Below are 26747 nucleotides of genomic sequence, written 5' to 3'. Positions count from 1 at the left end.
AATAACTATTTAATTTTTTATTTATTAAAATTTTTCTTAATTAAATTCCAAAAATAAAAATCAATTTCAAATATTTTTGTACTTTTTTAAATAAATTAAATCCACTTATTACTTTTAATAAATAAATACGTTCATGGTATAAAAAATAATTAAATAATTAAATAATTTTTTTAATGTATTATAAATAAGCCACATAAAAAAAAAGTAAATGGATTGTTCTATTTATTGACGCGGAGTCAAATTCTTTGAAAGGTCTTTGTTACTCTCTTTTGGTTAACCTAATTTCAAAGAGAAAATGATGAAATCTCCATTGACCACCTCACAATGTTTTGATAGTGAAATGTAATGTAAGCTTCACTTAATTAAATTGTTAGCTTTTTTTTTTTTTTTTTTAATTCTTTTTTTTAGGTCAACCGATATCAAATTATTAACTTTTAGAATAACAGTTGATGTCTTACCTATTGAGTTATGTTTGAATTGATATCTTATCTACTAGCTATGCTTGTTGAACTATGCACGAACTGATATCTTAACCACTAAGCTATGTTTGGTTTGACATCTTATCTACAGAACGATGCTCAAATTGATACCTTATTCTTCAAAAATCCGTTCTCAGTTCAATCGTGGACTGTAACTTATTTACATGAAATAAGAATCGCCAGTAATCTATAGTCAACCATGGAAATGACGGACCAGACATTGTAACCTGATCGTTATTGGAGTCATCATTTTCGCCTCGCCTTACCTCTTTCTACCAACGCTGACTGTTCGAAAATATAATATGAAGTTATTGCATAAAGATTGTGTTTCCCACACACCCAAACCTAATTTTTTTTTTTTTTGAAGAAATAAAAGAAAAAAAAGCATATGGGAACAAAGTGGTGGGTCAATTTGAAATATAATGATTGCTAAAATCCTCAAAAGTGATACTAATTGAATATATTTTAATGGTATATGGATTTGAAAATGTTGTATTTTGAAATGAGGCAAATCCCATGTGGAGTTGGCCACACAAATCTCTAGGATTTTGTTTTGTTTGGATTCTCATGATGTTTCAATATTTTGTTGAGTAAACAAATTTTATTATTCTATTCTAATTTATTTTAAAAAATCAATCCCCACCATTAATATATTGCTAAATACTTTCTCGAATTAGGTTATTAAATTCATATAAACTTTTTTCAAATAAACTTTCGAGATATGAGTTAGACTCATCCGGAATAAGATAAAAAATAGAAGGGGAGCAAAGAGACATTTCTCTACATTAGCTAAATGCGATTAGAGAGTAGATTATATTATCTGTTCTCTCGTCTCCACCACAACCCACTAGGTATATTCTATTTTTTCTCATAAAATATTATTTTATTTTATTTTATTTATTAGGATGTATTATAGAATATATTGAAAAAGGAAAATTGGTTTGTTCCAAAAGATTAACTTTTTAGGGAGAAAAAGAGAAAAGAAATGGGTCCGTGGAGATCTATATATTTGTAACTTTGACATGGGCCCATACTAATTAAGCAATGGGCCCAAAGGTTTATGGGGCGATATAAAGTAAACTGTCAGGCCTAAAGCCCATTACCGGCTAGAAGATTCATTTGGGCCAATACGGTTTGAGAAATTAAGTTGGTTCACCATATTTCAGTCGGTCTGTTTTCTTTTTAATTTTCCCTTTGCACCCTAACGACAACACACAATTAGTCATGAAATCTTATAAACATGTTGCTTGAGATTTTGACAATGCCAAATCAATGATTTGGCAACGTTTGATGTTTCTATTAGGAATCACGAGTCTCTACAATGGTACGATATTGTCCACTTTGAGCATAAACTCTCGTGACTTTACTTCAAACTTCCCCAAAAGGCTTCATACTAACAGAGATGTATTCCTTTACTTATAAACAATCCTCAACAATCCTCCCCTCGAACAAAATACACTATAAGCCTCCCCTGAGGCTTATGGAGCTGTCGAGGGTCGACTCCCTTCTCTGGAGCCCTAAAACAAAGTACACCCTTTAGTCATTATTTACTACACCTTCGAGGCTCACAATTCTTTGTTCGATATTTGAGGATTCTATTGACATGACTAAGTTTAAAGCATGACTCTAATACCATTTTAAGAATCACGACTCTCCATAATAGTATGATATTGTCCACTTTGAGCATAAGCTTTCATGCCTTTGCTTTTAATTTATCCAAAAGTCCTCGTACCAATGGAAATGTATTCCTTTATCTACTATGAATTCATACACGAGGGAAAGTCCATATTGCACAAAGTAAACGGATTGTAAATTTTTCTAAAATATTACAGTGAACATTATGATTATTATCTGGGAAAACTTACAGGAGGATCCAAGCTGCCTACGAGAATCCCGAGATCGATGTCTTTATCTTCGAATTTCTTGATGAAAGGATGATTCTAGAAGCACAGAGAGAATTGTTTAAGGGTACTGTGATTGCCAGTAATAAATTATTCAAGAAATGGTTGAACAAAGGTTACAAACCAGAAGATCTAATGATGCTGATCTTTCTTTAGGGTCCTTTTTAATGCTGCCAATTGTAATGAAAATGAAATGTCAAAACTAGAATTGGACCAGGATTAAATTTTAATGAAAATGAGCATAAGGCGGCGGCGGCGGCGGCTTACCATGAGGATACGAAGGTACAGAACTCGGGGGAGAATTGATCCGGTGGAGCAGAAGGCGGCGGCTTCGCTACAATTGCCTCAAGCAGTTCATAAAAGCTTGGCCAACTTTGCTGCTCTTCAGACTGCAAATAAGGAAACCTTCCAATGGCACATTCAAGTACCACCATGCCCAAGCTCCATATATCACTGCTGTAGTCATATGTTCCGCCGCTAATTCGCTCAGGCTGAAAGGGAAAGTAAAAACCAATGTCATAAACAAAACACGGCGCATGAAAAAAATCATCCATTCAATGAATTATACATACCGACATGTAATTGTAAGTTCCCACAAATGTATCTCTCTGACCCATAGAACTAGCTAGCATTGCACTTACTCCAAAATCAGTGATTTTAACCTCCCCTTTATGGTTCACAAGTAGATTGGATGGCTTGATGTCTCTATGTATAACATGTCTCTCATGATGCAAATAAACAAGACCTTGTAGAACCTGTAATATAATAGGAGTGGGTGACTATGAGTACAAATTTGACCTTTTCATTCAGTTTTTGATTTTAATAGCAAAATCCTGAGACCTGTTTACAAACAACTGCAAGATATGGTTCCAGAATTGTTCGGACTTGTCTGACTATGTCGGCTAAAGAACCACGATCCATGTATTCTAGCACCAGAGAAATTGCACCATTATGGTAGAAAGAATGGTAACAAACCACTATATGTGGACATTGGGCTGCTTGATTTATTTTCAGTTCCTGCACGATCTGCTTACGGATATCCTCTTGTATGTTCATCTGGATCACCTGAAGTATGCAAATATTTTTCAGCAGAGTTATAGAATTTGTACTCGAGATTGTTTGAGTGAATGCAAAAGCCAAAATAGCACAAATAATAGCAGATTTTGATGAGGACTAAACGTTAGTAACAGTGATCACTAAGCATAGTAAGACCTATGCAAAATGAAATGCTTACGTCTTGGGAGTTTGGATAAAAAAACCTTTATGTATATAGATCTAAGATAACCAAAACCGAAAAGTTACCATGGCTTCAACTTCCAAACCGGATGGCATGTTAATTGTGCCACTATTTTGACAGTGGTAGTTTATTTGTAGCTTAAAGAAGACATTAAACAAATAAAATCATGAATCAACATGAAGAAATAATCATAACAATGAATAGTTATACAAATTACTCTCACCAGTCACCACTGAGCCATTGGCAGATCTTGCTTTAACCTCGTCGTTACCAAAATTCTGTTTTCTTTTTCATAGATCAAAGACATAAAACTAGCTCGTTGTCCTAAATTTTAGGTAGAACTCTCGACTTCAAAAAATTAACTTGTAAACCAAGACAAACCTCAAGGGACTTTGAATTCATTCTCGCAGAAAAATGAATGCAATAGCAATTTACTAGCACAGAAAATAGAAGGCCATAATAAAATGAAAGAACAAGATGTAAAGATTAGAAACTGTTAGCTTGCAGCAGCAGCAGCTTCTTCAACTTAAAGAAAGCCATGATAAAATGAAAGAACAAAATGTATGAATAACTTAAAGCAAAGGTACAATGACCAAAGACGGATGCAAGAGTGTAGAATTGTTCCACCAATATAACAACCTTTAAGGCGAAAAGTTTTCCAACCCATTTGTGTCGAACAAGTTGCACTACACCACCACTTCCTTTCCCGATAACATTCACAGTCTCAAGATCTTCCAATGAGAAATCGACATCAAGTTCCTTACAATCTGAAATCTGTTCAAACAAAATATGAAATAGAAGTGTTATGGCTGCACATACATCAAGATCGCTAGGTTATGCCAGTTCTTACGGTGAATCATGCATCTAATTGAATATAAACCACAAAGATAGCTAGGTTAGGCCAGTTTTTACGGATTCAGATAGCAACTTGATATACGTTAAGTTAAACATTTCAAATTAGGATGTTTGAAGTAAAACAAACTTACCTCTGCTTCTTTCTCTTCAGATATAAGCCGCAATCCTTTCTGGTTCAGTAGCAGATTGCCGTCGTGAAATGTTCCACTCGCAGTCCTGAAGTTTAACAAAACCAGAAACGCGAGCATTGGAAAACAGTCATTTGAATTTATTCAGTCAACAACAGATAAGTTCACCAAACTTCCAAATAACATTTTCTTCTCCGTATCATTCATTTCCAAGAAACTAAGAATACAATTCAGTCGATCCTCCATTGAAAAACACAGGATAACATACATTTACACAGAATCATATCGAGAGTAGCTATTAGGAAATGAAACGAAACAAACACTGAAAAAGAAAAAGTGATCGAAATTAAATCGAAAGCAAGAGAAAAATAAGTTGAACATACAGGAAAGAACGGATGGTAGTTTCTTGAACAGGCACAGAGAGCTTGAGCTGCTTCAATGGCGTCTTGATCTTCATCGTTCACCGAATATTTTCTTTATCAAATTCCTAGGGCATCAATAAGAGCAAGAGAGGAGATTGGAAGAAGACAGTGAGCGGAGAACTGTGATTGAGGTTTTTCCCCCCTTTTCTCTGTGACTGTAAGGAAAACGACGATCTGCTTCATCAAAATGAGAAGGAATAAAATACATTCAAAACAAGGAGGAGCGCGTAAATATATAGACGTTACGAGATGTAAATCGGTTCGATTTGCTTTTCTGTCAAACCATCCGAACCGAACCGTTCTGTCTAGGGGTTTTCAATCGAACCGACATCCAATAGAGAAAGCTTTCGATGCTTTTAATAAAACAAAACTTTCAATCGATTAATAATCTGAATTAGATATTAGCTGTTAATTTCAAATATATCCCTCAATGAATTTTTAAAATTTTTGTTGGTATTTAAAAGGTTTTCTATTTAGCAAAAAAAAAAAAAAAAAATAGATGTTAAATTTGGCAGGTAATGTCATGGGCAGATGGAATTTGATTAGAAATTTCTTTGTATTATTTTAATAAGTTTAATAACATGTCAAATTCTAAAACCAATAAAATAAATAGTCTGTTGTAATTTACATCTTAGCTTCCTTTTAAATAGTTTCATGTTAAGCAGAGAATAGTTGTTTTCCTTTTACGATAATCTTCTAATCTTAATTTGTTTTAATTTGTTTTATTTTTATTTTTGAAGTAAATTGATTTGCATTGCATTTCGAAAAATCATTATTCAATTTCATTTAAACTACTCTTATTAGGGTAAAAAGATAAAACATTTCTCAAATTAATTTTAGCTTAGTATCTCTAGATCCAATTGAGTTTTTTCTTATGCAATGGAAACACCTGGAAACACCTTACAATTTGAAGTCCGAGGCCTAGGAAGAAATGTTCTTGAAAAAGACAGATTGGGGACTATTTCAAATCCTTTGAGTAAAATAAGAACAACTCCCACATTCAAACTACCCCTTTTACCATAGTATCAGGAATTACCGCTTGTAGAACCTCGATATCCATGGGCTCCAGAGTCCAAAAGTAGCCATAGCAATCTGTTTGGACCTTATAACAAATGATCATCTCTAGGCAATGTGAAGTAATGCAACACCAACCCCACCACAAAATATTGCTTCAGAGATTCTTAGTCCTATTGAAAATCATCCTTCCATGCTCTAACTATAAAATCAATCCCCCTTCCTAAAAGTCCTTCATTGAACAAAGAAAAATCATTCATTCTTCGGCACCACTTTTAGACCTAAGAATGCCATTAGTCCATCCACAAAAGCACCACTTGCCTGGTTGATGTGAACAGTTAAAACCTCCACAGTTCTTGGTCGGTAGCTACCTACCACTACCTGTGGCCGTGGTGGGTTTGTGATGGTGAATATTGAGTAAATCTATGGAAATATTTGCTATTCTCAACCATCTGGTATAGTTTGCTAACCACCCTACCCTCTACCAACAGGCCGTAGGTAAAGATTAATGGAGTCACCATGGCTGGCAGCAAGCCAGCAATTATCCCGAACCATTAATGAAACAACATACCAACTATTTAGCATAATCTGCCAGAGACTGAAAAGCAACCAAACCAAGAACTGCAGAAGTAATTGGGAAGAAAAGGAAAGAAATTTATCTGGAGTGAAATGTCCCACCAGCCCACATTTGGGTTTGAGAGAAATTATATCTCCTCGTGTTATACAGGAGCCTGCTGCAAAAATCAACAGATAAAATAAAAGAGTATTTATAAATTTATGCTGAATGGTTTACCATATCCATATTTGATGCTACTACAATGGACCTCACTTGAAAACCACCACAATATTTCAAACAAAAAAGTGAAAGAGACAACACTAAAAACGAGAAACATAAGCATCACTCCTCAAGCATCAATCAAACCCATTTCCACTCATTCAAGAGTCCATAGACTTGTACACAATAGGCGGTTCCCCTGCAGCAATTAACAATCCAAAAGATTGTATCAGCAATAAGAGAAATATGGATGCTGAAAAGAAATAGGATCGATCGCATACAAAGGTAGCAAGCAAGCATACCGATATTTAAAGACCCTGGTCGACGAGATAATCCCCAAGCCTTTCAACGATCATATTGCACTGACCAGGAGTCATTGGTTCATCATAGATGCCAATGACTAGAGCCAGACCAGTCTTCTTAACAGTAACCCCACCTGGGCCCTAAAATCAAGAGATATATTGGTTTAAAATTCAATGGAAAGGAGAATCTAATTGCCAGATCAAAGGTAAATACACCAAGCAGTGTAAACATGATAACAAATTTTGCTGCAGAATCCAATACATAATGAATTTAGAAACTTTTAACACTGACCAATTAGAAAACTAATCTAGGATGAAGGTTCTCATATTCATTGCAACTTATAAAGTTAAGTTTAGAACACTTTCAGAATAAATTGCTTGCATGCCCATCATCTCTCAAAGTCAGAACTCAGAATTAATTATAGAACATTTTCATTGAATTTTTTATTACCTTCTTCCCACGAATAACAGCTCCAGGCTCCCCTTGGATTACCATATACTTTGAGCCACCAAGATACAAACCAGTTGGAGCAAGCGTCCCGGGCTCACTGAAGTCATTCATGATGGCAGCAATTTCTTCAGGCTTGAACTGCAAACCACAAAAGTAGGAACATGCATTGAGGACCTCATAAAGTGGACAGGAAACCAGGAAAGTTAGGACAAACATCCTTGACTTCTTCTAAGAATTCCATCAAATACACAATATGAAATCGATCATCAAGACGGTCTAAAGAGAAATCAGCACAGCATCTTGACCATTTCGTAACTAATACAGAAATAATTGAGAATAAAATCGAAATGCTCCGAAGTAAATCTAGAACCCTAGATGACGGTAATAGAAAACTCCAGATCTTTACTGCCTCGTACAATCGCTACATCTAAACAAAATGGAAACAACAACAGATTCTAATTTCAATCACATCTAACGAAACTGCATAGAATTACATCGACCAACCGATTTAAACCTTGAGACTCCCGAAGCCATGCATCGACATACAACAATCAGATCAAATCAGCCACGATTAAAAAAAAAAATCCATCATATTCATCATGCTCTGAACCACGAGATCTTGGATTAAAAATCCAGACAGATCCAGCCATCGATAACAAGCAGTCAATCAAATCAATACTCGGATTTCATATTTTCTGTAAAAGATTAGAAAGAGAGAGAGAGAGAGAGAGAGAGAGCGTAAACCTTGGGGAAAGTTTCGCTTTGGGCCCAAACGCTGCCGTCATGGCCGATAATGGCTGCAGATGAGAGGTGATTGCCCTCAATATCGCACATCAAATGATCGTCGACGTACACTTGCCACGACATCTTTCCCCGCTTGTTCTTCCTCCTCCTGCTTCTGGTTCAATCAGTTTAGGGTTTTTTCTCCTTCACTCTTTTCTGCGCTAAATCGATCGAGAGAAGATTCAATTTATGTCCACTGACGAAATGAGCTCCACCAAATAATCCTCTCTGCTCTTCTTACAGCGCGGTTTCGCCCGAGATAGCGTTGATGTCACGCAGTTATAATTATTTTTCCCAAAATAATTGCGATCTCCCATTCCAAAATTACCTAAATACCCCTCTTTTTTCTTTTTCTTTTTCTTCCAAATTGTATTTTGTGGGCCTTCAAGGCCCATGATGCTTGTTCCTCTCCTCTCTCTCTCTCTCTCTCTCTCTCTCTCTCTAAAATTCTTTTCTTAATTTTAAAATAATTGATAATATTCAAGCCAGCTCAATTTCGCATGTCGTATCCGAATATATGATTCTAATATTATGTTAAATATAAATTAAATAATGAAAAAGTAATTAATATCAAAATTTAATGGGATTTGAATATAAAATTAATGGGCTGTAATTTGCAACCCATCATTTTCTATAAAGGAAATTTTAAATTTTGCAAGGATATTCTTTTGTAGATTGTGATGCTACTTTCCAGAAATTATTTGGTCCAAATAAAAAAGAAAAAGAAAAGAAAAAAAAAAAGAGATCTCTTAAATTAAAGCAACAGACCATTCAAAAGAAACCTTTTTCAAAAGCAAGGAATCTCTACTATGAGGGCTTCTTTTCATAAATAGGAATTTGTTGAGGGACTTACCAATAATATCTTAGGTACGTTAAATTACAAATTTAACCCTAAATTTTAATAGAATTCCATGCCCAAAATCGTTGGATAATCTAAAATATTTTATAAGGGCACTGTTTTAAGATAGAGATTTAATCTTTATCTCATGAGTCAAGATAATTAAAAATAATAATAATCAAAGCATTTCATTTTCTGACCTGTCAAATCAAGAGCATAGACCATATCACCTGTATGCAATTTACTTGAATGTAAACAATCTCCAAAGATTAGGATATTAATTAAAGGAATAAATTAGAGAAATGATTGAGAAAAGAAGATTGAATACCCAAAAAAATATTAAGATATTTTATAAAAATTAATCAAAAGCCAAGCTCCAAACAACTGTTAATAATATCTTTGAGGAGGTTATTGTCTGCATTAACTTCTCTGCCAATTCGAGGCTCAAGAATGAAGCATATGCAAACTTGGAACCAAACAAACACAAAAAGAAACAAGGAAAAAGAATAATTGTAGGCCAAAATTTCGATACTTAGAAAGCCTACAGACCCTGATCGACGAGGTAATCGCCAAGCCTCTCAACGACCATGTTGCACTGTCCTGGAGTAACAGGTTCTTCATAAATGCCAAAAACTAGAGCTTGCCCAGTCTTCTTTATGGTAATTCCTCCAGACCCCTGTCACAACAATCCAACACAAGAGAATTTTAACGGACTTTAATCCATAGATTGATATACTCCACCATGTTTATCACAACATAGCTATCATTCTGATGATACAATCATAATAGAAATCATTTAATATGTAATGTGTTCAAGCCAAAAACTATGCTATAACTCATAACATTTGATATAAATGTGAAATCATAATGAGAATTTGAACCTCCAGCCTCAAGAAAATAGTTGGCAGCTATAAATTTCCAGGATCAAATGATATTTCTTTAGAAGAAAATCAATTGATCAAGTTTTAGCAATCACTTTTGACCATTTCAAAAGAGAACCTTATGGACAAATGAAACAGAGGAATAATCAATAATCCAAAAAACAGTTGAGATTTCTTTATGGTAATTCCTCCAGAGCCCTGTCACAACAATCCAACACAATAGAAATTTAACGGACTTTAATCCATAGATTGATATACTCCACCATGCTCATCACAACATAGCTATCATTCTCATGATACAATCATAATAGAAATCATTTAATATGTGATGTGTACAAACCAAAAACTATGCTAAACTCGTACCATTTGATATCATAATGAGAATTTGAACCTCTGGCCTCAAGAAAATAAGAGGCAGCAATAATTTTCCAAGATCAAAGGATATTTCTTTAGACGAAGATCAATTGATTAAGTTTTAGCAGTCACTTCTGAACATTTCAAAATTCGGTGTCTAATAGTTATTATTACTTGACGAAAGATCTTATTATGTTATTGAGTTATGTAATGTAAGTACTACCTTCTTTCCACGGATGACTGCTCCAGGCTCGCCTTGGATAACCATGTACTTTGTACCTGCAAGGTGTAATCCAGTAGGTGCAAGATAACCAGGTTCATCAAAATCCTTCATGATACCAGTGATCTCCTCAGGCTTGCACTACAATTAAGAATTCGTGATGAGAAACTCAACTAGAATCCTCTTGGAATCAACCTTTAGTTATTACACATGAATCAGAACCATTAATCCATCCCATAAATGAACTCAACGACAAAAGGAATCAATCAGAATCCTCTTGGAATCAACATTTAATGATTTAAATTAGAATACACATTGATAAAAACAATTATGACAACGATTCAACCATTTTCCACCCTATTAGTGACACAATTTCCATTACCAGAGAGAGAACAAGACTTGAATAGCTTAAGTTACCTCTCCATCAAAATTTAAGCTCTAGCTCTATCGAGCAACAACCAGATCATTACCACGAAACATCCAAAAATCAATCAATAGACAACCAGTCGAATAAACGGACAATACGAACAAATCAGCATTTACACATAACCAATGGCTAAACCTATCTTTCCTCAATACGATCAAATATCACGATACATATGAAAAACAAACAAACGCGTGTAATCCACATACGAAATGCCGAATTAACGCCCTAAACTGCACTAATGCTAAAACATCCAATCCACAAGTTGAAAACGAATACAAAACTTGAAAAATCAGATCCAAACCTGAGGAAATGAGGTGCTCTGAGCCCAGACGCTGCCATCGTGGCCTATAATGGCAGCGGCGGTGAGGTGCTGGCCTTGGCCATCAATGTCGCACATCAAATGGTCATCGACATATGTTTGCCACGACATTTTGATATGGAAATTGGATCGGTGATCGCGTTTGTTCTTCGCAGATTGCTGAGCTTTCTCTTGAAGTTCTTCCGGTAAAGGATGAGGCTCGGTTCGTTCTTTCGCCTTGTCTTCGACTAAAATGGAAATAAATAGGGCAGGAGAGAAAGGCGGGAATTAATTAATTATTTTTATTTTTTATTTTTTTTAATCGCATAATTATTTAGTTCCTATTCAAAAGGACCGATGAACCACATAGCTCCAACAGACCCGGTTTTAGGCCCTTCCAAATAGGAGAGTAGTTCCTTTTTCTTTTTTCCTTTTTAATTTTAAATTCAAATGAAAAGAAATAACATTATGGGCCGTGGGCTTTAAACCATGGGCCTCGTCTTACTATGCCAGCCCATTTACGTCTTTAAGTCCACCTTCAGTCTTTTTCTAGCTTTTGGGCCCAACCAGACAGGCTCGTGTTTAACGGTTTATAAGGGTGTGGAAACCTTCTCCTAGCAGACACGTTTTAAAGCCTTAAGGGGAAACCTGAAAGGAAAAGCCCAAAGAGGACAATATCTGCTAGTGGTGGATCTGGGTCGTTACAAAATAGTATCAGAGTCTGCTAGCGGTGGATCTAGGTCATTACAAAATGGTATCAGAGCCTGCTAGCGGTGGATCTGAGTCGTTACAAAGTGGTAACAGAGCCTGCTAGCGGTGGATCTGGGTCGTTACAAAATGGTATCAAAGCCAGACACCGGACGATGTGTCAGCCTTCTCGCTGTTCTCCAAAGGGGTAGATACAAGACGGTGTGCCAGTAAGGACGCTGGGCCTCAAAGTGAGGTGGATTTAGGGGCGGTCCCACATCGATTGGAGGACGCTAGGCCCCAAAGGGGGTGGATTGTGACCTCCCACATTGTTGGGGAGGAGAACAAACCAAAGCCTCGAGGGGAAGCCCAAAAGGAAAAGCCGAAAAAGGACTAGGTCATTACATTTAATATCCTTTCAGTAAACTCTAAAGTCAAATATTATCAATAAAGACTTTAAAATAAATATCTGTTTAGTTAATTGAGTATTCAAATATTAAGAATTACGTAATCAGTAAAAAAGGTAATAATTAGTTCATTAACAAAATTTAATTAATTAAAGATGGGTCCTACATGGTAGAAAAATAATTGGATAGGGCCCACGAAAGAGTGGATAAGAAGTAAAGGGTAAAAAAATAGTTAAATAATTAACTTCACCACGTGGCTCAATAATTCAGTCAAGTGACGTACTCCGTGACCCACGAGTTTGATCGCTTGGTAGGGAAGATATAATAAATAATTACTTTTTTTTAATTAAAAAAATCAAAACAATAATATTAAATTATAAATTTAGTCTCTAATTTATTAAATTTAAATTTAAATTTACAATTTTAGAAGTGGGAAACAGGCAAATTTCAAAATTTATGAATTTAAACTTTTTTTTTAAATAGATTATTAAGGCATACGTGGCCACCTACTATTGTTATTTAATTCAAGAATTTTTTTTAAAAATATTTTTTAATTAAAAAATTCAATTACCTAATATATTTAAATTCTAGAAAAATCTACCCAAAATTATTGTCACGTGATAAATGATATATATATATATATATATATGTATTGTCCAAAACAGGGAAGATTTATAGTAGCAATCATCTTAAATGATGAATGTTCAACAAAGGATTTTTGGAGCTAAAAATTATTTTTATTTTTTATTTTTTAAAAAGAAAAAGATAAGATATGATAACAATGAATGTGAGGTAGGTAGACAATTGCCATCGTCTGATCTCCATTATAAATCCACCCACTTCCTGCGACACCGTCCTCAACTTTCCGGCCATGGCTTCCCCGACCTCAATTCTCTCTCTTCTTCTTCTCGCCGCCGTCGTCTCCTCCGCCGAAGTCATCAGAATGTATCCGAGGGAACACTTGGTCAGGCTCGACAGTGACCCGGAATGCGAGAGTTGGAAGTTCTCCGTCGAAGTCAACGCCGCCGGATCATGGAGTTCTATTCCCCGACCGTGCGTTAGCTTTGTTCAGGACTACTTCAACACCGGCCGCTATCTCTCCGACTCCATCTCAGTGGCGTCTTACTCGGAGAACTTCGCTTTGTCGGTGAACGTTGCCGACGGCGACGGAATGGACGCTTGGGTTTTCGATGTCGATGAGACATTGCTTTCAAATTTGCCCTATTATAAAGATAATGGATTCGGGTAAATTCTAATTAAATAATTAAAAAAATATATTATAAACTTTCTAATTTATTTAAAAATATTCTCAACTTTAAATTTTTTAATAATATTTTAAACTTTTAAATATTTTTAAAAAATATCGCTACAATTAGTTTTAATTGGAATAGGTCGGAGCCATACAACGAAACTTCATTCAACGAGTGGGTGTATAAGGGCTTGGCACCTGTATTACCAGCCAGTTTGACACTTTATAAAAGGGTCAAAAAGCTTGGATTCAAGATTTTTATTTTAACCGGACGAGCTGAATTTCAAAGAGCTATCACGGAACAAAATCTCATTGATGCAGGCTATTCTGGCTGGGAGAAGCTCATCCTCAGGTATGATTTCCAAGCTTTTCGAGTTTTGAATCTCTCACTCCGTATATCGTTGAACTAAAAAAACATGTTACGAAAAGTAGAGACCAAATTCGAGCCAAATTTGAAAAAAAAAAAACATATTCTTAACCTAAAATTTATTTGGGTTATTATTATTTTTTAAAGACTTATTTAATTAAATTTTAATTTTCTTTATTCTATCACGAAATTAGAGGACATCAAGATGAAGGAAAGAAAGCTACATTGTACAAATCAGAGAAACGGGATGAATTAGTGAAACAAGGTTATAGAATCCAAGGTAACTCCGGAGATCAATGGAGTGATTTGATGGGGTTTGCCTTAGCAAAACGCTCGTTCAAGCTTCCAAATCCAATGTACTACGTTTCTTAGGTTCTGGGCAATAATAGCTCGCGTATTCTCTATCCTTATCAATAAATATGGCAGTTGAAGGATACACAGCCCTCCACTTCACAACGTAGGTTCTATAACTTAAGTGATTAAAAATTTAAATATATTAATAGAAATATAATTCGAATTTTTAACTATTTTATTTTTTTTAAAAAAGCTTTAAATTGTATTGATATATTCTTATATTTAAAAAATAATAATAATAATAATTATTATTATTATTTATATAAAAAAAATTAAAAGTAGATTATAGATTCTTGTCCACTGATATAAAATATTAAAATTAGCCGAGCATTCAGGTAAATCGTAACCGTTGGAAAATAAAGAAATTATTGGGTGAAAGTGGTTGGTGACTTTTTACCATTATAAAGCGGTAAATTTTTAAATCCAATTATTAATGTAAAGGAACAATGATTGAATAATTGGACTTCAAAACGAGCTCCAAAAGCTTCTTTAATCTTTATAAATCCACCCTCTTCCTCCATCTACCGCTCATCGAGTTTCCGGCCATGGCTTCTCCGACTTCAATTCTCTCTCTTCTTCTTCTTGTTACCGCCGCCGTCTCCTCCGCTGCAGCCGTCAGAATATATCCGAGAGAGCACGTGGTCCGGGCAGAGGGCGACCCGAGATGCGAGAGCTGGAAATTCGCGGTGGAAGTGAACGCCGCGGGATCGTGGAAGACTGTTCCGCGGCCGTGCATTGAGTTCGTCCGGGAGTACTTCAACGGCCACCGCTATCTGTCGGACTCGCGAGCCGTGGCGAATTACTCGTTGACCTTTGCTTATTCAGTCAAACTCGGGAAGGACCATGGGAGGGACGCTTGGGTTTTTGATGTGGATGAAACGCTGCTCTCCAATTTGCCGTATTATAGAGCTAATGGATTCGGGTAAATTCAGCGTTTTTTTCGGTCATATTTAATTTTTTTTAAATATATATTTAGTTTAAGGTCACCGAAATATTTTTAAATTCAAGCTAAAAAATTAAAAAAAAATGTATAATTACATTAAAATTTTTTTTTAAAAAAATTGATATTAGGAAGACTTATTTCTCCATTTTGAAAAAAAATAAAAAATAAAAGTATTATTTTTTTTATTTTGGAGTTTATAAGAAAATGCATATATAAATATTAAAAGGATCATAAATAATTTAATAATTTATTTTAATAAAGTTTTCATATTTTTATATAAATAAAAAATATATTTAAATATTGTGGGGGTATGGGCTCTGTATATTCACATGGTTATTTGAGTATGTCTGTAAATAGGTTGCTAGGCTGTGCTTTGTTTGTCTCCTAATAATAATATATAGGAAATATTTGAAATGCTTTTTGTAATTTAATAAATATTTAAATATAATAAATGAAAATAAAATTTTAAAGATTTTTAAAAATAAGGATCAAGCTATTTGTATGAAATTGTGTAGGTCTAAACCGTTCAATGATACTTCGTTCAACGAGTGGGTGAACACGGGTTCGGCTCCTCCGTTGCCAATGAGTTTGAGACTGTACAAAAAGCTAAAAAGTCTCGGGTTCAAAATTTTTCTTTTAACCGGGCGTGGTGAATCTCAAAGAGTTGTCACGCAGAAAAACCTTCTCCGAGCGGGTTATTCTGGTTGGGAGAAACTTATCTTAAGGTATGAGTGATTTTAAAATATCTTCTACCCACGAGGATGGTTTAATTAAACTTTTGTTCTAGGGGAACTGATGATGAAGGAAAGAAAGCTACGGTATACAAATCTGAGAAGAGAGCTGAATTAGTGAAACAAGGTTACATTATCCAAGGAAACTCGGGAGATCAGTGGAGTGATTTGATGGGGTTTGCTCTTGCGAAACGATCGTTCAAGCTTCCAAATTCAATGTACTACATTCCTTAGTCATTACAAATAATTTAGTTCATTGTCGAGGATGTATTAGTTTTCAGTTGTGTTTAATCGAACTTTTCGATGTTATTGAATTGTCCATGTATCGATTATTCATTCTCGAAAGAATTTAGCTCGATTAGCGAAGTAATTTAATGGGGTTTGCTCGGGCTAAACGATACTTCTAACTTTAATAAATAATACATAACTTTTATAAATAATGCATTTTATTAAGAAATGTGTACTATTTTTGTAAGGCCCACTTGTAAGGCCCATTTAAGAAGTGGGCTTTGACCACTTGTACCCTTATAAATCACCGACATGTTTTTTTTTTTTGTTTCTAAAAAGGTATCACGTTTGTCGATTCTCCCATTATCTTCAACAACTAACTTGTTCACGCATGAATCTAGTTGAGTAAGTAATGCCAGGTAAGATGTTGCATTAGTGTGGGATTGAAGCCAACACAATGCCTAGGTCATACCAAACATTTCTTAACCTCTTCCCTGTTGACCCTCACATTGAAGATGATAACGAGGGGCTAAAATCTGCCCGACCCTCACATTGAAGATGACGACAAGGGGCTAAAATCTGCCCGACCCTCACATTGAAGATGACGACAAGGGGCTAAAATCTGCCCGTGATGGGCCTTTAGAGGGGTAGTCAGAGGGATAGATTATAAGATCTCACATTAGTTGGAAAGGGGAACGAAGCAAAGATCCCACCTTGGTTGGAGAGGAGAACGAAACATTAAGGGTATTGGAAACTTTTCCCGTGTTTTGTTCTAAAATTGTGAGATTGATGACAATACATAATGGGCTAAATTGAACAATACTTGCTAGTAGTAGGCTTGGACTACTACAAATGGTATTAGAGCCAACAATATCGGCTAATAGTAGACTTGGGTTACTACAAATGGTATCAGATCCAACAATATCGGCTAGCAGTAAGCTTGGGCTTCTACAAATGGTATTAGAGCTAACAATATCTACTAGCAGTAGGCTTGGGCTACTACAAATGGTATTAGAGCCAACAATATCTGCTAGCAGTAGACTTGGACTATTACAAATGGTATCAAAGATGACAATACGTTATGAGCCAAATCGAACAATACCTGTTAACAGTAGGCTTGAGCTACTACAAATGGTATTAGAGTTAACAATATCTGCTAGCAGTAGGCTTGGGCTACTACAAATGTTATAAAAGCTAGTCATCGGGCAGTGAGGACACTAGGTCTCCGAAGGGGTGGATTATTGTTGGCTCTGATACCATTTGTAGTATAACATTAAGGGTATTGGAATTCTTTCCCTAATAGATGTGTTTTATTCTAAAATTGTGAAACTGATGACGATACGTAACGAACCAAAGCGAACAATATTTGCTAGTAGTAGGCTTGTGAGCTGTAACGAGCCAAAGCGAATAATATTTGCTAGTAGGAGCTCTTTAAAAGTTCTAAACCGTATCATTATACAAAAAATATCTATCGAAAAATATTTATTCTACATTTATCGATACATATAAAGTCAATTCAAATGGACCCGAACCCTAATATCCAAAATGAGATGAAGCATTAGTGTAATTAAATCAAAGATCTGATTGTGAAGTTCCTTTTAAAAATCTACACCATTAAAATCTCAGATAGTACTGTTTCCATGAAGAATTAAATGTGAAAAAGATTTACATTCAATTCCCCCCCAAAACAAAAACCCCAAAAATCTGTATAGTTATTGCAATTAATTAATCACCTACCCACCGGCTGCCACCCGCCAGTTCCACCCATCGTTCTCACGGGGCCGCCTCCGCCGCCGGCGTTTCAAGGAGCCGCCCACAAACCAACGGCCGTGGAAGTCCAGGAACCCGGAGACAACTCAACCCAATTCCCGGAATTACAGAACATTCCGGCGACGGCCGCTGCAGACCCACCCCGGGAATGCAATTGAACGACAAATCGAACCCACCGAACAGGTTCCGACACTGCTGGTTGAAGCCGGAGAAGAAATTATCCGCTACGGATAGATTCACGAGGCTTCTCAAGGAACAGACCAAATCCGAAACGACGCCGGATAACTCGTTGTGGGCTAGATTCAAAATCTCAACTTGGTTCATGCAAGAGATTGTATCAGGAAGATGACCGAACAATTTGTTGGAACTGAAATCCAAGACTTCAATTTCTGTCAAAAACCCAACTCCTTCTGGAATACAACCGGTTAATTGGTTGTTTAGGAACAGAATTTCCTTCAATCTCGGACCCATATACCCAAAACTCGCCGGAATTGCTCCGACGAAGTGATTATTCGCCAGATTTATCACAGACGCCGGTGAATTCCCCAGGTTTTGGGGGATTTCGCCGGTGAATTGATTGTCGTTTATGAAAATGGCGTCTAGTTCCTTGAAGAACAATTCTTCCGGGATTGGGCCGGTGAAGGAGTTGAATCTGAGATCTAAATACTTGAGATTCGGAATGTAGAGAGTGACGGCGGGGAACTCGCCGGAGAAGTTGTTGTTGCTGAGATCCAGTTCTTGAAGGAATTGGAGTTGCCGGAAACTCACCGGTATCGTACCGGAAAATCTGTTACTGTTTAAGTGAATAAGCGTCAGATCGGTGAGAAAGGCCAGATCTTTGATGAGGCTTCCTCTGAGATTCTTGCCGTTGAGGTCGATTCCGGTGACGGATATTTGGCCGGAACTATGATTTGTACAGAAGATTCCTTGGTAAGAACATACATCTGAGCCGACCCATGTGGTCAAAATTCCGGTCGGGTCGTCGGAAATGGCAGATTTCCATGTCTGAAGAACAGAGTATGCTCTGTTTAGTTGAGTCCCTAACAATGGATTCGGAGTCGGATTCGGAGTGTTTCCTCCTCCGCCAACCCAAATACCTCCTCCGCCTCCGCCTCCGCCACCGCCACCACCAAACCCAAAACGAACTCCGCCACCAACGCCGACAATGGCTCGGGCGGGGAGAATTAGACCACTTAAAAACAGACCGAAAAAAACCCAACACTCCATTTTCGAGTTCACGACACGCACCACGAGCTCCATGTTACTTGCTTTGGTTTGAGCATTGAAGAGAGCAAAAAGGGTTGACAATGGAGGCCTAAGTTGAGCAAACCTTCTCTGTTTCTTTGGGTTTATAATGAGAAGTTTCCAACTTTTTGTAAGCATCCATTGTTTTGGGAGTTTCTTTTTCCTTTTCAAACTTGAAAGATTGAAGCTTTGAAATGGGAGTAATGTCATTGACTAGTCCTTAACATTGTGGCCTTTCTGTTATTAATCTTCAAAGGAAGTTAGGTGAGTTGAGAATAAATTTGCCTACTCTTTCATAAAAAGACAGAATCACACTCTTGTTTATTTATGACACCATAATCTAATCCATCTTCTTCGATCACTATTCCAACACATATTAGGGTTTGGTCAGTGTCATGGTCGGTTTAACTCAATTTGAAGCGTTTTAGAAGAACCCATGAATCAATGCATAAAATTTTCATTTATTTGAACAAAACCCAACTCAAATAAGTTCATAACCCATCTAAAGATGGTACAGTTGGGTTGGGTTAATCAGATTTCGGGCTATCGAGTTATTTGACCACTCCTCCATATCACACAGACTTAGACAGTTTCAAATGGGGTATTTAGAGATTTGACTATCTAGATCTCGATAGCTCGATTTTGACTATGTTTAACTCATAACCCGATCCTACGAGCTAAAAAATTCAAATTATAGAATCGAGACTTGTTTTTTACCGGAAGAATTGAGCAATGATGAGATGCGTCCCTTTTAGTGTGAAAATGAATGGAAAAGAGTAGGCGGTTGCAGGGTTTGCTTCTCAGTAGGGATGGCACCAAAACCATTATAACACTATAAAAAAGGCGTAAATGGAAGTGTGAAAATAAGAAGTTTTGGGAAGCACTTAAGTATTCTTTCATGCTACCACACTTCTAGTGGAAGCCATTGATAGAGCACCAATATATGTTCCTTACCCAACTCAAAAGCCAAGTGTGTTAAAAAGTTCGATTTTTTTCGAGCCAAGTGTGTTAAAAAACTTCGATCTAACTCAGTCCAGCTCGTATGAGTTGGGTTAAGTTATGAACTTATTTAGACGGGTCGGATTCAAATAAATAAAAACTTTTAAGTATGCCACTAATTTGAAAGAAAATGCTTGATTGCTGTCCATGATCCATGTGGGCCTTTGCTTCTACAACAACTTTGATGAACCAAATGGGCTTGCACTTCCCCTTGGCCCTCTTTTGGGTCAAAAGCTTGATGCCCACTTAGTGGGTTGGGTTTAGGTACGTGTGCCCTTCTTCATCATTGGGTCCGATCAAAAACACGTGGATCTAAAGAACCCGACTCGAAAATGTTTTATTGAGTTGACGAGGGAAAAGAGCGAAAACGCTTTACCTTCCCAAACTCAATCATATAAGATCTTATCACTTGAACTTTCGTGAGCTAATTAGATTGAGCCACGAACCCAACAAATTTGAATTCAACGGCATGTGAAATTCGAGAGATTCGAATCTTTGACCTTTTGGTCCAAGACGTATATTTTAACTAATTAAACTACTGAGATACGATATATTGAATATATATTATTATAAAATAATTTAGTAAGGCTTATTGTTAATTAAAAAGTTGGGTGTTTGTTTAAATTACAACTAAAAGTAATTTATTCCTAAGACAATAATAGAATTAATTCTAGAAATATGTGGTGTACCAAAAAGTATGCACATGGGCATAAAGTGAGAAACTTAAAACTTGGGGGGCTTTTTTTATAATTAATTACTTTAAGAAATTGGGTTTTCGCCCCTTTTCTCCTATTTATTTATTTATTTATTTTTGTTTACTTTATTTTCTATTTTGTTATCTAAAAAAATATTAAAAAAAAAAAAACTTTATTTATAGCCTTAGTGGAAAGCTTTGTAAGATTGTCCATATCAATTTTTTCTACTATCAATAAAGAGGGTCGTTGATTTGGAAACATCATAAATGTGACTTTTAAATTAATTTTTTTTTTTAATTCTTAAAATAAAATGAGAAATTCATTTAAAATATATACTTTCCACTTAATAAATAAATAAATAAATTAAAAATTATTTTCAATTTAAATTAATTTACTTAGGGTTTATTATAATTAAATTTGTAATTTTCTATCTAAATTTTTAAATATTTTATTCCGATTCATAGAATTTTAAATAATTCTTATTTCAATATCTAAATTTCTCTATCATTAACGAGTCGGTCTTTAATCCAAATTTAATTAACAATTAGCGACCTAATCGGTTGCCTATAACTTCATTTATATCTAAATTTCAATATTTAGTTGTATGATATTAAAAGTTTTTTTTTTTTTTTTTAGAGAAGGAGGTGTAGAAATATCTTAATCGCTAAGATTGAGTTAAAATAATTTATTAGTTTCAATCTAGAATGTACATGAGCTAGAATTTGGAATCGATTCTGACTTGAATTTTTGGGTGTGTGCGGATAAATGCTTGATCCTCAATTGATTATTCAGTTTCCATATAAATTCGAATTCTGCGGATGATTCCATTTCTTAGTAGAGAGATTCTCTCACTCTCCGTTTCTCTAAATTGATCCATTCCTTAACATGCGGTGTTTCGTTTCTATTTCTTTCGCTTTCCGATCGATACCTCTTTTCCTTCGATCTTCCAATACTTCCGATTCTCACCCATTCATGTAATTTTCGTATTATCCCTCATTTTTACTGAAATTCCGATTTGATTTTACCCCTAATTCCGTGGAAATCGGGTTTCGATTTGATCATCTGGGTATTAAATTTTGTTCTGGGGTTTCGATTTGTTCATCTGGATATTAGAATTTTCTTCTGGTGTTCTTGCGATGAAGATCGTGGAATTGGAAGATGCTGGGAATGATCGGGAAAATGGAATGGGTAGCGATCAGATTGTGAAGGTCGATGCCAAAAGAGCGTTGGTTGGGGCTGGGGCTCGAATCCTCTTTTACCCTACTCTTTTGTATAACGTTCTTCGGAATAAAATGGAGGCTGAATTCAGATGGTGGGATGAAATCGATCAGGTTCGTTCATTTCTTTTTTTGCTTCGTGTTCATCGAACTGCTTAAGGATTATCTTTGAACTTTGAAGGCGTTTTTGATCTGTTTGGCTTTTAATTGTTGAAGTTTGTATGTGTGATGGATTTGATTGTTAGAATCTGATGAACTTGATGATCATGATATGATAAGACTGTATGAATCCACGAGACTTTGTGGATTTGCTTCCTTTTTTGTGTGTGTTTATGTGATTTTTGTTACAGATTTGTCTCTGCATTATACTGATCAAGGATTTTCCATTGAGTTTTTCTTGTCGTTAATGTCAAGAACTTTGTCTTGCCTTCCCAGTTTCTCTTGCTCGGTGCAGTGCCGTTCCCCAAAGACGTGCCGAGGTTGAAGGAGCTCGGTGTCGGCGGTGTTATCACTCTCAATGAACCTTATGAAACATTAGTTCCATCTTCGTTGTATTATGTGAGTTTTGCTTCTTTGTTTGCAGTTGTTCATGTGTATTTTCTTGTTCTTAGAACTTGAAATATTGTGTTGCCTGATTAGATTGAAGAGAGACGAGTTTTCTTGTTTCGAATAACCATTTGAGGCATGAAAGTTGTACTAATTGCCTGACTTTTGAACGTTCTGCAGCGCTATGGAATCGATCATTTAAAGATCCCGACGAGAGATTATTGTTTTGCTCCGAAATTTTCGGATATCAGTCGAGCTGTGGACTTCATTCACAGTGAGTTATTTTCGTAGCTGTAATGTTTTGTAGTGTCGTTTCTTCCCCTGTTTCTTACAATATGTGTGCTATGATTTAACACGTTTTTGTTCTGTCTTCAGGAAACGCGTTGTGTGGTAAAACGACGTACGTCCACTGTAAAGCGGGGCGAGGAAGGAGCACGACCATTGTGCTTTGCTATTTGGTAATATCATGTACTACCCTTCTATGTCGAAATTCTGTACTGTAGTGAGACGTGTGAAAAGAAATCCTCGTTTATGATATTTTTTATCCAGAATTTTGATGTGAGATCCTACATCGGTTGGAGAGGGAACGAAACATTTTTATAAGGGTGTGGAAACCTCTCCCTAGCCGCGTTTTAAAAACCTTGGGGGAAGCCCGAAAGGGAAAACCCAGGAGGGAAACTAAAGGGTGTGGAAACCTCTCTAGCAACGTTTTAAAAACTTGGAAGGGAAGCCCGAAAGGGAAAGCCCAAGAGAGGGGAACAAAAGGGTGTGGAAACCTCTCCCTGGCAAACGCGTTTTAAAAACCTTGAGGGGAAGCTCGAAATGGAAAGCCCCGGATTGGGGAACGAAACATTCTTTATAAGGGTGTGGAAACTTCTCCCTAGCAGATGCATTTTAAAAACTTTGAGGGGAAGCCTAGGACTTTTATAAGGGTGTGGAAACTTCTCCCTAGCAGATGCATTTTAAAAACTTTGAGGGGAAGCCTAGGACTGGGGAACGAAACCTTCTTTATAAGGGTGTGGAAGCCTCTTCCTAGCAGACCGTTTTAAAAACTTTGAGGGAAAGCCCGAAAGAGAGCCTAGGAGAGGGGAACGCAACATTCTTTATATGGGTGTGGAAATCTCTCTCCCTAATGGAAGCATTTTAAAAACCTCCAAGGACAATATCTGCTAGCGACTCTAGTTCTGGTCAATCGTGTGGACTTGGGCGGTTACATTTAAACTAACACAAAACAACAACGAGATTATGTTGATTCTCTTTGTTTGTTGTTCAGGTCAAATATAAGCACATGACCCCATCTGCTGCGCTAGAATACGTGCGCTCGAGAAGACCACGGGTGTTGCTCGCCCCCTCACAGTGGGAGGTAAAAGAAATTACTCCTTAAACTTGGAAGTCTTTTAGATCAGAAGCTTGTGGAAATCAGATAGTTTCATCCTTATGTGTTATATAACACACAGGCTGTTCAAGAATACAGCAACCGTCGACCCGTTGCAAGTTCTAGCCCTCCCTCAGGAGGAGATGCAGTCCTGATTACGAAAGACGATCTAGAAGGATATCACGGTACGTGCATCGACAGTGCAGGTAGAGAACTTGCAGTTGGCCCTTGGATGGGTAAGTCAAAGCCAATGATAGCAAGGTTGTCCTGCCTCTTTTCGTCGTTGATAGTTCATGGCAGCAGTGGATCTCTCATGAAGCGTCTGCCAGTGTCGGAGGCTCGAGCTTGTTGACGAACGACTTATGACCATAGCACACGCCTTGTCACGGAAGTAAGAATCGAACTCTTAAGGCTCAAACAGAGTCGTCGTTCTGAAGTTGGTAGTAGAACACCACCCAATAGTGACACTACTAGGTTGTACATAACTGCTACATCAAAATTTTCACTTCCCTTAGAATCATCTTCTCAATAAAACCTTGTGGTTTGTTCTGATGGAAAATATTTAGCTTGTTGGCTTCGGAGTCGAAAGGGTAACGAGGATAACGAAGTTACTTGAACAGGATCTGTTCTATAGGTTGTACAATCGTGTCATGTCGTGTCCTTTGCTGGTTGCTGGCAGCTGGAACCAAGCAGCCATGTAAACTCATGATATCGATTTCCACTTGAAACTTATGCCACAAGTTGAATTAGAGGGCGGGTTTGTATAGTTCGGTTTTTTTTTGGTCTTTAAATAAATGAAAACTTTATGGATTGAGTTTGTATGAGTTTTTTCTAGAACTAATTGAATCAAACCAATTCAAATTTATTAAAGACACAAGTCTAAACAACTCTCGTTCTATACCGTACCGTTCTTTTTAGTTGCATCCACATATCCAAAATTCATAGCACGTTATAGTTTCGAGTTTGATTTCATAATAGTTCTAGCATGATCGGGGATATCCATTTCCTTAATACTTAAGGAGTAAGTAAAGTAGTTATGATAATTGTTTTGTGTATACTAAAAAGGGGAAGAATCCAAGAAAAGGTTGTGATATTCCTGTTTGCACTAATATATAATTCTTATTGCAACTTCTTTTTGGGACCAAATCTGCAAACCATAAAGAAACCCTAACCCAAAGCCCTTCTTCCTACCTTTAAAAGCAACCAAAATCTTACATAAATAGGTACATCCTTCCCTCCCAATATTCCCACCCAACATCCCTAATCCATTTAGGATCTTTCCTCTACCTCTCGTAACCCTAGCGGGTGGAGAAAATATCAGGCGTGACCAATTAGATAACGTGGATATTGATTACTGATCGTTAAAGCTGGATAACCTAGATAAATGTAAATGAACTAGCTTCTGTACCCAAATAGTCTCGTAGAACAATTATTTGAACCCATAACATCGTTTGGTGTAGAAAAAGGCATAGGATAACAACCATGATTTAGATTAATTATGACATGAAAACTATCCAAGTTTACGAATGGAAATGTGGAACGGTCTAGTTATCTAACTGTAAGATCTCACGTCAGTTGGAGAAGGGAACAGAGATTCCACATCGGTTGGAGAAGGGAATGAAGCATTAAGGGTGTGGAAACCTCTCCCTATCAGACACATTTTAAAATCACGAGACTGACAATAATACGTAAGGGCCAAAACAGACAAATATTTGCTAGCAGCAGTGGATTTGGGAGTTTACAAGTGGTATCAGGGCTAGACACCTGATTGTGTGCCAATGAGGACGTTAGGCCCTAAGGGAGTGGATGTGGATTTGGGCTTTACAAATGGTATCAGAGCCAAACACCTGGTGGTGTGCCAATGAGAACACTGGCCCCAAGGGGTGGGGATTGTGAGATCTCACACCAGTTGGAAAAGGGAATGAAACATATTTCTTGAAACCTTTCCCGAACATACACGTTTTAGAACTGTGAGGCTGATAACGATACATAACGAGTCAAAGCAGACAATATCTTCGTACCTAAGAGTCGGTATTAGCATTGAATTGTGAGTAAAACTCAACTGATTTAAAGTTTCGATCTCGAATTCAAATTTGTCGGCGGACCCACAACTTTATATTTCTAAAACAAATCCAAAAGTTATTCTTCTCTCTCTCTCAATCTCTTTTATTCCCTTTAGAAACTACGATGAAACAGCTACCTAATCACACTTCCAACTTTATAATATAGTTTCCATGCACGTCCTCAACATCTAAAACAACTCGACATGCACCACCTTACTCTCTATTTCTCTCTATACTAATTAATAACTGAAAAAAATAAAAATAAAGTTGGAATCTTTAATGGAATAAAGCAAAAAAACACAAGAACACTGACCTATAGTATGAAACCCATGTTATTCCCGAGCTTATTTTCGACATCTCGAAGGAAAACCGACGTATCCGAACCCTAAATACAAGCTCAATAAGATTCGTGTAAGAAACCAAAAATTATTTTTTAAAAACTATACAGAAATTAAAAATAAAAAAAAAATAAAAAAAATGAAAATTAAAGGAAGAATAAGTGAAGA

The 26747-nt window shown here is 36.4% G+C and overlaps 8 protein-coding genes across 10 annotated transcripts in view; 3 read left to right on the top strand and 5 right to left on the bottom strand.

Moving 5' to 3' along the window:
- The window catches only part of LOC111450243 (hexokinase-1-like), a 30921-nt gene extending 20231 nt beyond the window's left edge, over window positions 1–10690 (bottom strand). Inside the window, exons 1-2 of the mRNA XM_023090265.1 lie at window positions 10686–10690; window positions 5160–5164 (exon numbers count right to left, since the gene is read on the bottom strand). The gene's annotated coding sequence lies outside the window, so the exon portion shown is untranslated. The remainder of the gene's footprint in view (window positions 1–5159; window positions 5165–10685) is intronic.
- On the bottom strand, window positions 2214–5164 carry LOC111450244 (mitogen-activated protein kinase kinase 6-like). Its single transcript, XM_023090266.1, has 8 exons — window positions 4984–5164; window positions 4604–4688; window positions 4257–4391; window positions 3221–3445; window positions 2953–3135; window positions 2648–2871; window positions 2505–2550; window positions 2214–2419 (listed from the first exon to the last, which is right to left on the bottom strand). The coding sequence occupies exons 1-8, from the start codon at window positions 5055–5057 to the stop codon at window positions 2327–2329; spliced, it is 1065 nt and encodes a 354-aa protein (XP_022946034.1). The 5' UTR covers window positions 5058–5164; the 3' UTR covers window positions 2214–2326.
- Window positions 6786–8641, bottom strand: LOC111450248 (profilin-1). 2 transcript variants are annotated; one of them, XM_023090270.1, is made up of 4 exons: window positions 8309–8641; window positions 7565–7702; window positions 7112–7254; window positions 6786–7001 (listed from the first exon to the last, which is right to left on the bottom strand). In XM_023090270.1, the coding sequence occupies exons 1-3, from the start codon at window positions 8429–8431 to the stop codon at window positions 7120–7122; spliced, it is 396 nt and encodes a 131-aa protein (XP_022946038.1). In that variant the 5' UTR covers window positions 8432–8641; the 3' UTR covers window positions 6786–7001; window positions 7112–7119. The 2 variants fall into 2 exon arrangements, with proteins under 2 accessions (XP_022946038.1, XP_022946037.1); XM_023090269.1 differs by having other exon boundaries at window positions 6786–7010; window positions 7114–7254.
- On the bottom strand, window positions 9506–11604 carry LOC111450246 (profilin-4). The gene is made up of 3 exons (XM_023090268.1): window positions 11369–11604; window positions 10644–10781; window positions 9506–9861 (listed from the first exon to the last, which is right to left on the bottom strand). Exons 1-3 carry the CDS (start codon window positions 11495–11497, stop codon window positions 9727–9729), a joined length of 402 nt encoding a protein of 133 aa, XP_022946036.1. The 5' UTR covers window positions 11498–11604; the 3' UTR covers window positions 9506–9726.
- Window positions 11605–13299: 1695 nt separating this feature from the next.
- LOC111450211 (acid phosphatase 1-like) lies at window positions 13300–14521 on the top strand. Of its 2 annotated transcripts, none has more exons than XM_023090224.1 (3): window positions 13300–13704; window positions 13851–14060; window positions 14270–14521. In XM_023090224.1, the coding sequence occupies exons 1-3, from the start codon at window positions 13331–13333 to the stop codon at window positions 14445–14447; spliced, it is 762 nt and encodes a 253-aa protein (XP_022945992.1). In that variant the 5' UTR covers window positions 13300–13330; the 3' UTR covers window positions 14448–14521. The 2 variants fall into 2 exon arrangements, with proteins under 2 accessions (XP_022945992.1, XP_022945991.1); XM_023090223.1 differs by having other exon boundaries at window positions 13307–13704; window positions 13836–14060.
- Window positions 14522–14896: 375 nt separating this feature from the next.
- LOC111450213 (acid phosphatase 1-like) lies at window positions 14897–16483 on the top strand. The gene is made up of 3 exons (XM_023090225.1): window positions 14897–15351; window positions 15888–16097; window positions 16160–16483. The coding sequence occupies exons 1-3, from the start codon at window positions 14975–14977 to the stop codon at window positions 16335–16337; spliced, it is 765 nt and encodes a 254-aa protein (XP_022945993.1). The 5' UTR covers window positions 14897–14974; the 3' UTR covers window positions 16338–16483.
- Window positions 16484–17889: 1406 nt separating this feature from the next.
- LOC111450277 (leucine-rich repeat extensin-like protein 7) lies at window positions 17890–19601 on the bottom strand. The gene has a single exon (XM_023090311.1). It carries the CDS (start codon window positions 19554–19556, stop codon window positions 18105–18107), a length of 1452 nt encoding a protein of 483 aa, XP_022946079.1. The 5' UTR covers window positions 19557–19601; the 3' UTR covers window positions 17890–18104.
- A 2095-nt stretch (window positions 19602–21696) lies between these two features.
- On the top strand, window positions 21697–24927 carry LOC111450637 (putative dual specificity protein phosphatase DSP8). Its single transcript, XM_023090862.1, has 6 exons — window positions 21697–22371; window positions 22693–22815; window positions 22984–23077; window positions 23179–23261; window positions 24077–24166; window positions 24261–24927. The coding sequence occupies exons 1-6, from the start codon at window positions 22177–22179 to the stop codon at window positions 24528–24530; spliced, it is 855 nt and encodes a 284-aa protein (XP_022946630.1). The 5' UTR covers window positions 21697–22176; the 3' UTR covers window positions 24531–24927.
- The last annotated feature ends 1820 nt before the right edge of the window (window positions 24928–26747 follow it).

This window comes from Cucurbita moschata, unplaced genomic scaffold (genome assembly GCF_002738365.1).
Source record: "Cucurbita moschata cultivar Rifu unplaced genomic scaffold, Cmos_1.0 Cmo_Scf00012, whole genome shotgun sequence".
NCBI lineage: Eukaryota > Viridiplantae > Streptophyta > Magnoliopsida > Cucurbitales > Cucurbitaceae > Cucurbita > Cucurbita moschata.
The sequence above is the reverse complement of the archived record's forward strand: the minus strand, read 5'-3'. Positions and strand labels throughout refer to the sequence as shown.

Excerpts from the sequence above, each read along its gene's own strand:
- LOC111450244 (XM_023090266.1), bottom strand. The coding sequence starts at position 5,057 with ATGAAGATCAAGACGCCATTGAAGCAGCTCAAGCTCTCTGTGCCTGTT. Across the intron at positions 3,136-3,220 it reads TTGCAGTTGTTTGTAAACAG|GTTCTACAAGGTCTTGTTTA; the intron begins GTCTCAGGATTT and ends ATTATATTACAG. Across the intron at positions 2,872-2,952 it reads GAACTTACAATTACATGTCG|CCTGAGCGAATTAGCGGCGG; the intron begins GTATGTATAATT and ends TTTCCCTTTCAG.
- LOC111450248 (XM_023090270.1), bottom strand. The coding sequence starts at position 8,431 with ATGTCGTGGCAAGTGTACGTCGACGATCATTTGATGTGCGATATTGAG. Across the intron at positions 7,703-8,308 it reads AAAGCGAAACTTTCCCCAAG|TTCAAGCCTGAAGAAATTGC; the intron begins GTTTACGCTCTC and ends TGTGGTTTGCAG. Across the intron at positions 7,255-7,564 it reads CTGTTATTCGTGGGAAGAAG|GGCCCAGGTGGGGTTACTGT; the intron begins GTAATAAAAAAT and ends TCTTGATTTTAG.
- LOC111450246 (XM_023090268.1), bottom strand. The coding sequence starts at position 11,497 with ATGTCGTGGCAAACATATGTCGATGACCATTTGATGTGCGACATTGAT. Across the intron at positions 10,782-11,368 it reads AGAGCACCTCATTTCCTCAG|TGCAAGCCTGAGGAGATCAC; the intron begins GTTTGGATCTGA and ends TCTTAATTGTAG. Across the intron at positions 9,862-10,643 it reads CAGTCATCCGTGGAAAGAAG|GGGTCTGGAGGAATTACCAT; the intron begins GTAGTACTTACA and ends TTGTTGTGACAG.
- LOC111450211 (XM_023090223.1), top strand. The coding sequence starts at position 13,331 with ATGGCTTCCCCGACCTCAATTCTCTCTCTTCTTCTTCTCGCCGCCGTC. Across the intron at positions 13,705-13,835 it reads TATAAAGATAATGGATTCGG|TTTTAATTGGAATAGGTCGG; the intron begins GTAAATTCTAAT and ends CGCTACAATTAG. Across the intron at positions 14,061-14,269 it reads TGGGAGAAGCTCATCCTCAG|AGGACATCAAGATGAAGGAA; the intron begins GTATGATTTCCA and ends TCACGAAATTAG.
- LOC111450213 (XM_023090225.1), top strand. The coding sequence starts at position 14,975 with ATGGCTTCTCCGACTTCAATTCTCTCTCTTCTTCTTCTTGTTACCGCC. Across the intron at positions 15,352-15,887 it reads TATAGAGCTAATGGATTCGG|GTCTAAACCGTTCAATGATA; the intron begins GTAAATTCAGCG and ends GAAATTGTGTAG. Across the intron at positions 16,098-16,159 it reads TGGGAGAAACTTATCTTAAG|GGGAACTGATGATGAAGGAA; the intron begins GTATGAGTGATT and ends CTTTTGTTCTAG.
- LOC111450277 (XM_023090311.1), bottom strand. The coding sequence starts at position 19,556 with ATGACATTACTCCCATTTCAAAGCTTCAATCTTTCAAGTTTGAAAAGG.
- LOC111450637 (XM_023090862.1), top strand. The coding sequence starts at position 22,177 with ATGAAGATCGTGGAATTGGAAGATGCTGGGAATGATCGGGAAAATGGA. Across the intron at positions 22,372-22,692 it reads GGTGGGATGAAATCGATCAG|TTTCTCTTGCTCGGTGCAGT; the intron begins GTTCGTTCATTT and ends TTGCCTTCCCAG. Across the intron at positions 24,167-24,260 it reads TCGCCCCCTCACAGTGGGAG|GCTGTTCAAGAATACAGCAA; the intron begins GTAAAAGAAATT and ends TATAACACACAG.